The following is a 12351-nucleotide window of genomic DNA, read 5'->3' on the forward strand; positions in this document are numbered from 1 at the left end:
GTCAAAGTGCCAGGAGAGGCTCCCAGGCTCACAGAAAGTTGATTGGAGAGACCCACATGGTCCTGGAGGGTGCATAAGCCCACACATCCAGGAATTAGCACCAGAAGGGCCCAATGTGCTAGTGGGAAGCAGCAGAGGGAACCGAAATCCAAGACAGAGAGTAGAATAAGCACCACTGTCCCTCTCCGGCCTTGCCCCCATATGAAGCATCACAACTCAGCAACTGGGTTGCCTCGCCCTGGTGAACACCTAAGGCTCCGCCCCTCATATGTAACAGGTAAGACCAGAACCAAATAATTATGGCTCAAATGGAAGAACAAGTCAAAGCCCCAGAGCCAATACTTTTAAGCCACCAAGAGATAGCCAACCTATATGATGCACAGTTCAAAACACTGGTGATCAGGATACACACAGAACTGGTTTATTTTAGTCAAAAATTATATTAAAAAATGAAGGCTAAACTAAGTGAAATGAAGCAAAATGCACAGGAAACCAATAGTGATGGAAAGGAAACTGAGACTCAAATCAATGGAGTGGACCAAAAGGAAGAAAGAAACAACCAAACAGAAAAGAATGAAGAAACAGAATTCAAAAAAGTGAGGAGAGGCTTAGGAACCCCTAGGACATCTTTAAACGTTTCAACATCTGAATTATAGGGGTACCGGAAAGGGAAGAGGAAGAGCAACAAGTGGAAAACTTATTTGAACAAATAATAAAAGAGAACTTCCCCAATCCAGCAAAGGAGACTTCAGGAAATCCAGGAAGCTCAGAGAGTAGGTAGAAAATAGGGAGGAGGACAAGAATAGTAGGGGAAATATAGAATCTAAAGAACTTATGACACATGGACATAAACTAAAGGGGGGGAACGGTGGGGGAAGGGGTGTGGAGGGGAATGAAGGGGGAAATGGGACAACTGTAATGGCATAATCAGTAAAATACATTTTAAAAAATTAAAAAAAAAACAACTATCTGTTGCAAATTACCAAAATAAAAAAACACACACAAGCAGTACAACTTAATCCCTCTTCCTAATTTAAGTGCCTTAATGTGGATGAACATAATAATTAATTATTCATTTTCTCAATGAATAGTCATTTAGGAGACTGAAAAAAATAAGCAAATTGGGAGAAATGCTGCATACTCTTTATTCCTATGAAGATTCACAACCTACTTCAACACACTAAGAAGCTCTCAAACTCTCACAGATCTGAAATAAATATAGAAATCCTTGCTTAATACAATGTTTACCAAGCTCATAAAAAGATTCTGCTTTCGATAAATCTTATTAATATTATGCCAAACTATGATTTCCAGATACCTTTCTGGGTTATCACTATACGAATTTATTTTCTTTCTGAGAGAAATGGCAAAAGACTACTGTGTACACCAGTATTGGCTCAAACGAATTCCTATGAATATTCATGAAAGAAATAACTAGGCTTATAGAATTACCATATGAGAAGTTAACAAAAAAATCTGGTTCACTCTTTTGGGCAGATCCCCATTTTATAGTTATTAATTGTGAAATCAGAACTGCCTTTTCAGCTACATCAGCAAATGTAGTACCTGCAAAGTTTCTCTGCATACATAGGCTATTTGCAACTCTGATAATGGTCCAGTAACTAGAAAGAAAAAAAAGAAAGACCACATTGTAATACATTTAAAATATGACAGATTAAAAACAGTCTACTTTTAAAATGACAAACTATTATAAAACAATTTCTGTGTGATGTCGTTGGGTGGCTTCTCATCATCAACATAAATTATCATTGTGATCAGAAAACAACAACAAGGAAAGATGAGAATTAGAAATGTACTTGAAAAATGAAAAATTTACTTTGGTCAGTGAAAATATTAAGCACCCTTTCTTTATGTGCAAAGCACATTACTAAGCATCACAGGCTGTTCAACAGAAAGCAATGAACATGATCTAAATCTTGAACAACTTTTCAGAAATAAAGCAAGAGCCCTGGCTGGGTGGCTCAGTTGGGTGGAGCACCATCCTGTACACCAAAAGACTGCATTTGATCCCTGGTCAGGACTCATACACCTAGGTTGCAGGTTTGATCCCCAGTTGGGGCATATAGAGGAGGCAACCAATTGATGGTTCTCTCTCACACTGATGTTTCTCTCTCTTTCTCTTTCCTCTCTCTCTAAAACCAATACAACATATCCTCTGGTGAGGATTAAAAAAATAAAGCAAAGAAATGAGAAAAACATATAATTAAATACGGCTATATAGATAAGTCAAGGATTGTAAGGACACTGGTTACTGAAACATGCTAAAAGAAATACACTTTTTAAAAGGACAAGATACAGTATATTTCTCTACTACAGTTATCAGAACAGAGAGGCTTGACCCAGTACCTTATCCAAGAATTTAAAAAGCAAGATCACTTCTGGCAACCAGATCACTCCCTACGATGAAACACAAAATCCTTTTACAAGTGCCCAGCCTGATGCTTAGGAAATATGTCCAGCACCACGAAAGAATATTTGAAATCTGGGGTGGTGTCTGCTAACCGTGAACCTAAATGAGGTCCCTACATGTAATTCTTTCTTAAGAGAAATATTTTACTGCATATTTTAATCACTGACTTTGTACTCCTACTCAGGAACATGAACTTTTGATTGGTAGTAAGTTGATGGAATAGTAGTAAAAGAAGAAAAGTCATTTTGCTAATAGTTTATTACAAGTATAGATGTTCTTGATTACTACGCTAGTGTAATATTTATGGAAATTTATACTTCTTAGATTCAATTTAATTAAACAAATATCAAGTTTTACTAAAGCAAAGTAGAAATTTCATGAAGAAATAAAACCGCCTCAAAACATTCTGTAAGTTTAACATGAGAAATAGTAAAAAAAATCAAATATAGTTTTATTTATCCATATTCTTCAGTTCTCAATCTGTAAAAGTGCAAATGAAGAAAAATTATAATTACTGATAAAAAGTATATAAAAGATCAGAAGTCTTCATAAAGTCATGGAAAAGACTTCAATCAAGTGGCATAGAGCTATTTTCTACCAATAATTCTTTAAAGTCAACACTAGGGTGAAATAAAAGAGAACAGTCATTCTAGTATGATATAATACCTAACAAAATAAAAGACTATTAAGTAAAAAAGTAAAACTTATTTTTCTTTTTTAAAACAAGAAATCAGTTCTTTCTTTAAACATCCTTTTGCATATTTGTAATTTTTATGTGGTATTAAATATTATTTTAAATAAAGAGGCAGTGACCTGAGAGAATCACAACCTTTTTATCATGGGTTATTTGTTGTGACAAAATTAGATAACTACATATTTATTAATGTATAATTAAATAACATATCAATATATTTTCATTGTAATTCAAACTTTTACTTGTGAATGATGTTTTCCCCATAGAGATAATGACTTATTGATTTGATATGTATCATTTTACTTTGGTGTGAATTTATATTCATATGCGTACTTTTATAAAGTCTAAGTATGACTGATTATGTTACACAAATTTTTTCATGATTCATTTTTCCCATTTAAAAAGGTTCTTGGGGAGGTACGCCCAGGTCAATATAAATGAAACTTACTCCATAAGACTTGTAATATAAAAAGATTTCAACAGAGAAATGTTTAAAAATACATAGTAAATTATACAATGCACAGTTGCAATAGGAGTTTTACTATGCTATATCCAGTAAAATTTTAAAAAGTTATTTCATAAGGATTATGCATACTCTCATAAACTCTAGAATTCAAGAAACTGTAAACAAAAAAACAAATTGGAAGCTAAGCTATAGAACCAAAATGAAAATTATTTCTAAATACTATTATGAGGCAAAATAAAATTTAACTCAAAAAGCTGCCTAACAGAATGTGAAATAAAATACTCCATATTTTTTAAAACTATGCATTTTAATATAAAAATATTATAGCAACAATAAATTGCTTTCCTAGATAGCAGGTTAAATTATTAATTTATATATAAACATATATAATTTCCTTTTTGAGTTACCCTTTGCATTTCAATTCTTATTTACATGGAAGTTTAGGCAGTATCACCTGTAGACGAAATACTTTTCTAAAACAGTACATCTAAAAAGTAAAAAAATGGACTGTCCAAGTACTCTTGAATTTCTCAGTTCAGGCTCCAGCAAATTTAACAGAATAAAAAACAAAAAATTAAATTTAGATGTCTTTTATGCAATACTCCAGAAACAGAATCGAAGAATGCGAAATAGTCAATCTACCTGTCAATATCCTCGGTTAGCTAGATATGTCAAACAACAATCATTAAAGCCAAAGTCAGTCTTAAAATATAAAGACAAATTAATAGTACCATGGTAAATATCTTGAAGTGATCCGCCACCACAGTATTCCATACAAATCCACAGTTTTTCCCGACTAATATGAAAGAGAAAGAAAAGTACATTAGCTAGTAATTCTTGACCACTGACATACTCTGAAGGCTTCCACTCTTTAGCACACCAAGATTTACGATGGATTGCAGAGTGTAACAGGAAATTACCCTGACCGTGTCTCTTTTTTTTCCTTTTTATTGAATTTACTGGGATATGGCAGTTTCTCCTCAAGCTACAGAAACACATATTGATTTCAGCTTTTTTCCCACCTTACACTGTTTAAAAGTAGTAAAAAGTATTCATTGTTTAGAATATGACCACTTTTAAGCTGCAATACCTACTTGTAATCATTCATAATAGTTCATTAAAGTTGCCAGATAAGGTATAACTGTGTAAGTGGTGGTGTCACTATTAATATAATGTGAAACAATAACAAAACCTAAGAAATTTTAGAACTTTAGACCTATAATTTTTAAAGTGTATAGATATAAGGGAGAATAGTAGCAGACATAATAGACAAAGAGAGCACAGAAGCTTTTTTATGTTTTACCTGAGATAGCTTCCAAAGTAGGCAACAATGTTGCAATGTTTACATTCTTTGACCATAAATATTTCTTGCTGAATCAAAGAAAAATCATCTCCTGAAAAACAAAGTGATAATAACCTGGTCACTATGTTCATTTTGAATCTTTTTAAAAGAAATTTTTATTTTTTCCATTACCATTTAACAACCTTATACTTCCCTCCCCACCAAAACCTAGCAATCACTACACTGTTGTCCAAGTCCATGAGTCCTTTTTCCTTTGTGCTGGATTCTCCCACCCCCTTCATCCCCTCCCAACAGCTGTCATCCTGCTTGCTCTCTCTGAGTCTGTCTCTATTTTCCTTATTAGTTTAGTTTGTTCATTAGATTCCTGATGTGAAATCATATGGTATTTGTCTTTCTCTGACTGGCTTATTTCACTTAGCATAATGTTCTCCAGGTCCATCCATGCTGTGGCAAAGGGTAAGATTTTCTTTTTTCCTTTCACGGCCGAGTAGTATTCTACTGTGTAAATGTCCCATAGTTGTTTTATCCACTCATCTATTGAGGGACACTTGGGCTGCTTCCATGTCTTGATGATTGTAAATAACACTGAAATGAACATAGGGGTGCTTCTGTTCTTTTGAATTAATGTTTTTGGTTGTTTGGTGTATTCCCAGAAGTGGGACTGCTGGATCAAAAGACATATCAATTTTTACATCTCTGAGGTAACTCCATACTGCCTTCCACAGTGGCTACACCAACCTGCATTCCCTTCAACAGTGCAGTAGAGTTCCTTTCTCTCCACATCACCATCAGCACTTGCGGTTTATTGACTTGATGGTGGATTTACTGATGATGGCCATTCTGAGAGGTGTGAGGTGGTATCTCATTGTGATTTTAATTGGCATTTATCTGATGACCAGTGATGCTGAGCATCTTTTCACATGTCTATTGGCCATCTGTATGTCCTCTTTGGAGAAGAGTCTATGTAGATCCTTTGCCCCCTTTTTAATTGGACTGTTTGCAAAAACTACTTCTTTAAAACATGTTTTAAAAATAAAAATCCAGGAACCCAAAGTTTTTTATATCACTTATAATACAAAAAGTACACTTTTTAAAAATTACCAGAGGATATATTTATTTTTAAATTTTTAAAAAGACTTTTTTCCCCCACATTTTAAAATTGTTGTTTAAGTACAGTTGTCTCCATTTCCCACCTGCCCACTACTCCTTCAATCTGTGGATTTTAAAAAATATATATTTTATTGATTATACTACTACAGTTGTCCCATTTCCCCCTTCACTCCCCTCCACCCTGCACACCCCCTCCCACTCACATATCCCCCCTTTAGTTCATGTCCATGTGTCACACATATTAAGTTATTTGTCTTCTACATTTCCCATACTATTCTTACCCTCCCCCCATCTATTTTCTACCTACCATCTATGCTACTTATTCTCTGTACCTTTTCCCCCTCTCTCCTCCTCTCACTCCCCTGTTGCTAACCCTCCATCTCCATTTCTGTAGTTCTGTTCCTGTTCTAGTTTTTTGCTTAGACTTTATTTACTTTTAGAGAGAGGAAGGGAGGAAAGAGAGGGAGAGAAACATCCATGTGTGGTTGCCCCTCGAGTGCCCCCCACTGGGGATCTGGCCAAAATCTAGGCATGTGTCTTGACTGGGAATCAAACCAGTGACCCTTTGGTTTGCAGGCCTGTGCTCAAGCCACTGAGCCACACCAGCCAGGGCTGTTTATTGATTTTCAGAGAGACAGGAAGGGGAGGAATAGAGACAGATCGGTTGCCTCTTGCATATTCCCCGACTGGGGATAAAACCTGAAACCTAGATATATGTACCCCGACTGGGAATTGAACCCACAACCTTTTTGGTTGTGGGACAACCAAAATGGGACAACGCTCCAACCAACTGAGTCACTGGCTAGGGCTAGATCATTTTTTAGGGTGGGGAGGGGGTGGAGATAGATCTATTAAATGATTATCTGCAGTATCAAGCAATAGCAAAAGCCTTCTGCACTAACTAGTAAGCACTAAATACATTTTTGAATTTTATGGAACAAAATCAACAGTAAAGACAGATACCAAAGGGAAAACTAGTTTTACTGTATAGCTAATAAGTTAGTATTTTCAGAAAATCAATTAGCCCAATGCTAACTATTCTGTCAGATAATTTTCAAGTGTCCATGAAAATATAGTGATACTATAGTTCATGATGGCAATCTTGTGTATTTGTTTTGACTGGTAATAATGAAACATGAATTTTTCCAACTGGGCAAAATGAATGCAGAATGCAAATACATAGGACAATCAATCCTAACAAGGTATTGTCTTTGGGATGCCTATGTAAATTCTGAAAATTAACCTAAAAGAGGAAAACCCTTTCAGTTTTAAATTCACTAATTTAGAGCCTGGATTCTAAAGTCATCTTTTTATTACATAGTAACAAAATATATTTACCATTTCAATTTTATATTGTGTTCAAAAGCACACTGGGATCTAACTGAAACAGAGTACCCTAACATTACAAGTGATTTTTTTCTTATTAAATAGCAGAAAATATCTGTTTAACCTTATTAGTTTTCTGTATCTATTATTTAAAACCAACAAAAGAACATATTTGGTGAGCATTTGTTACCTCAACTTAACATTTTCCACCAATTCAGGTTTGAATTTCCAAAGAGTGAAGATAGAATACCAATATTTTACTTTAAAATTTATTTTTAAAAATCAAAATTATTAGATTTAAAAATATAAGCAAATACAAAAAGCAAGAACACTGCACCTACACAGAGTAACTGACATCTGTCCTATCCCGCCAAGGCCCCTGCTTTGGAATTTCTTTTTAGAGCATTAACAAGGCAAACTAATGGCTGTTTAAATCTTTACGGACTCTTGACTTTTTAAAAACTTGTTCTTTGTTCCATGCTTATACTTCCAGGAAACAAGAGAAACACTGAGAAAAGTTCTAAACATCTATCTATTCAAAGATATTTAAAGATTCTTATTTTGAAAACTGTCTACACTAATGAAATACATTTAACTTGTTATTTTATTTAATCATTCTAAACTACTTCATGAGGGTTTCAAGTTCCCATTTTATTTTTTGCTTATTGAATTAAATTTATTAATTGGAAGAAAGCCAAGAAAATTTCTATAGCCTGTTACTAACTGTAATAATGTAATCAATTTAGCATTTTAAAAAACAAGCAAGCAAAGAAACAAAAGTATACTTATTAATCACTTTGGGTGATAATTTCATTTGACTCAAAGTTTTCAACAAACTATAATTTGTATGACTTTAAAATTAAATATTATATAGTTTCACCATCCAAGAAGGATAATGAGAAAAGAGAAGAGAGAGGAAGGGAAAGCGGGGTTTTGATGATTAACTTTCCCAAGAATCTTACTCCTGTTCTGGCTGTCTGCTGCCACTAGCTACAGACTTGTTTGAGCAAAATGAACATCTGCAAAATGAGTTAGAGAGCAAGCTGAAATTCAGACACAGACAGGAAAACACGGTGACAAACATCATCATAACACCTGCCTGCTTTTCTAGGGCAGTTCTGATGCCTAATCAAAGCAATGGAAAATGCAACTAAAAATCAAAACAGTACCACTGAAATTATTTTCAATACTAATCACTGGTATGTCAAACTTTGTTTGAAACAGGGTACCTATATTTATTTAATAAGCATCTACTATTAAAATGATACAGAAATGGTTACATCATTCTTAGAAATAATCATTTGAGTGTGAAAAGAATAACAAAAATATAGGGACATAGAAATGCTGACTCATTATCTTTTCAATAATTTTTATGACTAATTAAAAAACCAATTCTCTGTGGTAATCTATTTTTATTGTTAATTCTGATGTTCACTTTAGAATTTTTATGAGTATCAGGAAACACCTCAAAGGCAATTTTTCAGTAAAATTTTAAATATAATACTATAAATTTAAATTGCTAGCAGTAAATAGTAAATCTGTAATAAAACACAGGATTCTAAAATTACTACAAATTTCAATAATCTATTTTTTAACTGGAGTGAAAAGTATTATTAAGTTTACAGGTGTGATTCCATTTACTTAAAAAAAAGTCTTGTTGATGTTTTATCAGTCATAAGGCTTTTTCTAAGTCATCTTGGCAACTAATTACCTTTCCATGCTTAAAAACAATTCTAAACCAGCTCATCTGTTAAATCAATACAAGGAAGCACTTCTGTATTACACCGGCTTTAGTGCAATTCTTTAAAAACCTGAGTACAGTTAAGAATTTATTTCTGAAATACAGTTGTCTCTAGAATTATCTGAAGTATCTGAACTAACTGCTGGGAAAATTAGCATACCATCAGACTTTGACCTAAACATTTAAGTTTGTTCTAAAAATGTGGAAAACACCATCTACTTTGGCTTTACTGAAAATGCTAAGATGCTCTAGTATAAAAATCTATGGTCATATAGAAAACATATTTTTAAAGGCAAGAAACAAACAAAAAAATTCCACAAATAAAATGTAATGCAACACCCCAAATGAATAAAATCACCACAAACAGATAATTCCTATAATTCTAAAGCACAGATGATAAAAATAAATGAAACTTTTCTTCTAAAAAGACAAGTATATTTATTTAAAGTATAAGAAAAACTTATTTCTCAGATGACTAATTTTATAGTTGTTATTACTAATTTTTAAAACTACAATTACTATTGTCCTGGCCAGGTGGCTCAGTTGGTTGGAGCGTCATCCTGTAACCCAGAGGTGGTGGCCTTGATGCTGGTCAGGGCACATGCCCTAGGTTGCGGGTTCTCTCTGCAGCCCATGTGTGTAGGAACCTGAGTCCAGGCACATACAGGAGGCAACCAATCCTTGTTTCTCTTCTAGCACTGATGTTTTTCTCTCTCCCATCCTCTGTCTTTCATAGAAATGAAAAAAAAATGTCCTCAGATGAGTATAAAAAATTAAAATAAATTTTTTTTAAAAAAGAGAAAGTCTGAGACTGGGTTATAAAATAAAACTCAAATATGATTTGTCATAAAAGAAAAACCTAGGCCCGGGCTGGTGTAGCTCAGTGGATTGAGCGCGGGCCTGCGAATAAAGGGATTGCGGTTTGATTCCCAGTCAGGGCACATGCCTGGGTTACATGCCAGTCCCCAGCAGGGGATGCACGAGAGGCAACCATACATTGATATTTCTCTCCCTCTCTCTCTCTTTCCCTTCCCCTCTAAAGATAAATAAATAAAAAATATTTAAAAAAACAAACACCTAAAACTTCTGGCCAAGATGGAGGCGTAGGTGAAACACTATGACTCCTCGCACAACCAAATTTAAGGACAACGAAGATTTAGAAACAAAAACACAACCAGAACAGACAGAAAATAAAACTGCATGGAAGTCCAACAAGGTACCATTCATGCAGACCTGTAAGAGCGGTGGAGTCCGTGGCCAGAGGAGAAGGGTCAGCAGAAAAAGGTGGTGTGGTTAGAGGACCTGGGCACCAGGAGGAAGTGAGGCACGCAAGCCAGTTGGCTGACCGCAGACTCACATTTGCGCACAGATAAACCAGGCAAAAAAATGGGCAGTGAGACAGACCATGCAACCCAGGGCCCCAGTGACGGAATATAAAGCCTAAAAGCACTAATTGAGAAAACTTGCGGGGGGTTGAGGTGCCAGGAGAGGCTCCCAGGAGAGTTCACTGGAGCGAGACCCACAGGGTCCTAGAATGTACACAAGCCCACCCACCCGGGAACCAGCACCAGAAGGGCCCAATTTGCTTGGGGGAAGTGCAGAGGGGACCGAAATCTGAGAGAGAGAGAGAAGCAAGAGCCATTATTCCCCCTCTGACCCTGCCCTCACATACAGCCTCACAACCCAGCAACTGGGTTGCCCTGACCTGGTGAACACTTAAGGCTCCATCCCTCATATGTAACAGGCATGACCAGAACCAAAGAATTATGGCTCAAATGGAAGAACAAGTCAAAGCCCCAGAGCCAATACTTTTAAGCAACGAAGAGATAGCCAACCTATCAGATGCATAGTTCAAAACACTGGTGACCAGGAAGCTCACAGAACTGGTTGATTTTAATCGCAAATTAGGTGAAAAAATTAAGGCTACACTAAGTGAAATGAAGCAAAATGCACAGGGAACCAATAGTGATGGAAAGGAAACTGAGACTCAAATCAATGGAGTGGACCAAAAGGAAGAAAGAAACAACCAAACAGAAAAGAATGAAGAAACAGAATTCAAAAAAGTGAGGAGAGGCTTAGGAACCCCTAGGACATCTTTAAACGTTTCAACATCTGAATTATAGGGGTACCAGAAAGGGAAGAGGAAGAGCAACAAGTGGAAAACTTATTTGAACAAATAATAAAGGAGAACTTCCCTAGTCTGGCAAAGGAAATAGACTTCCAGGAAATCCAGGAAGCTCAGAGAGTCCCAAAGAAGCTGGACCCAAGAAGGAACACACCAAGGCACATCATAATTACATTAGCCAAGATTAAAATGAAGGAAAGAATTCTAGAAGCAGCAAGAAATAAGGGGACAGTCACTTACAAAGGAGTTACCACCAGACTGTCAGCTGACTTCTCAAAAGAGACCTTGCAAGCAAGAAGGGAATAGAAAGAAGTATTCCAAGTCATGAAAGACAAGGACCTACACCCAAGATTGCTCTATCCAGCGAAGTTTCCATTTAGAGTGGAAGGGCAGATAAAAGCATTTCTCAGATAAGGTCAGGTTTAAGAAGTTCATCATCACCAAGCCCTTATTCTATGAAATGTTAAAAAAAAGACTTATCTAAGAAAAAAGAATAAAAAATATGAACAGTGAAAGGACAGCAAACTCACAATTATTAACAACTAAACCTAAATCAAAAGTAAACTAAGGAGACAGCTAGATCAGGAGCAGAGCCACAGGAATGGAGATCAGATGGAGGGTTAGCAACAGGGGAGTGGGAGGAGGAGAAGGGGGGAGAAGATACAGAGAATAAGTAGAACAGACAGCGGGGAGAAAATAGACAGGGGGGAGGGCAAGAATAGTATGAGAAATGTAGAAGTTAAAGAACTTATGACACATGGACATGAATGAAAGGGGGGAATGTGGGAGGGAGGGGTGTGAAGGGTGAAGAGGAATGAAGGGGGGAAATGGGACAACTGTAATGGCATAATCAATAAAATGTATTTTTTAAAAAAGAAACACCTAAAAACCAATGATCTAGAAAAGATTAAAGTAAAATGATAGGTCCAAGTACAGCAGCTCCATGCATTTGTAATACTACAATTATAAACAAAAAGGGGGACTGGCAATATCAATGTTGGACAAAGTTATATTCAAGGCAAGAAGGGTTAAAAGAAAGTGAAAATAACAATTCTATCTGAAAAACTATGAAAAATTATCAGAAAAAATAGAAATTCTGTAACACTGCTAGAAAGAAAATAAAACAATAAAATCAATGACTTACAAAAATATATA

At 35.5% G+C, this 12351-nt stretch overlaps 1 protein-coding gene across 3 annotated transcripts in view; it reads right to left on the reverse strand.

Moving 5' to 3' along the window:
* Window positions 1-12351, reverse strand: part of MAP4K5 (mitogen-activated protein kinase kinase kinase kinase 5) — a 105106-nt gene that overhangs the window by 63803 nt on the left and 28952 nt on the right. For all 3 annotated transcript variants that reach the window (XM_037054264.1, XM_037054265.1, XM_037054266.1), the window contains exons 4-6: window positions 4895-4985; window positions 4323-4387; window positions 1567-1622 (exon numbers count right to left, since the gene is read on the reverse strand). In XM_037054264.1, the coding sequence (XP_036910159.1) occupies window positions 1567-1622; window positions 4323-4387; window positions 4895-4985 (212 nt within the window). The remainder of the gene's footprint in view (window positions 1-1566; window positions 1623-4322; window positions 4388-4894; window positions 4986-12351) is intronic.

Source organism: Sturnira hondurensis, unplaced genomic scaffold (genome assembly GCF_014824575.4).
Source record: "Sturnira hondurensis isolate 20B ecotype Veracruz unplaced genomic scaffold, ASM1482457v3 Scaffold0008196, whole genome shotgun sequence".
Classification (NCBI taxonomy): Eukaryota; Metazoa; Chordata; class Mammalia; order Chiroptera; family Phyllostomidae; genus Sturnira; species Sturnira hondurensis.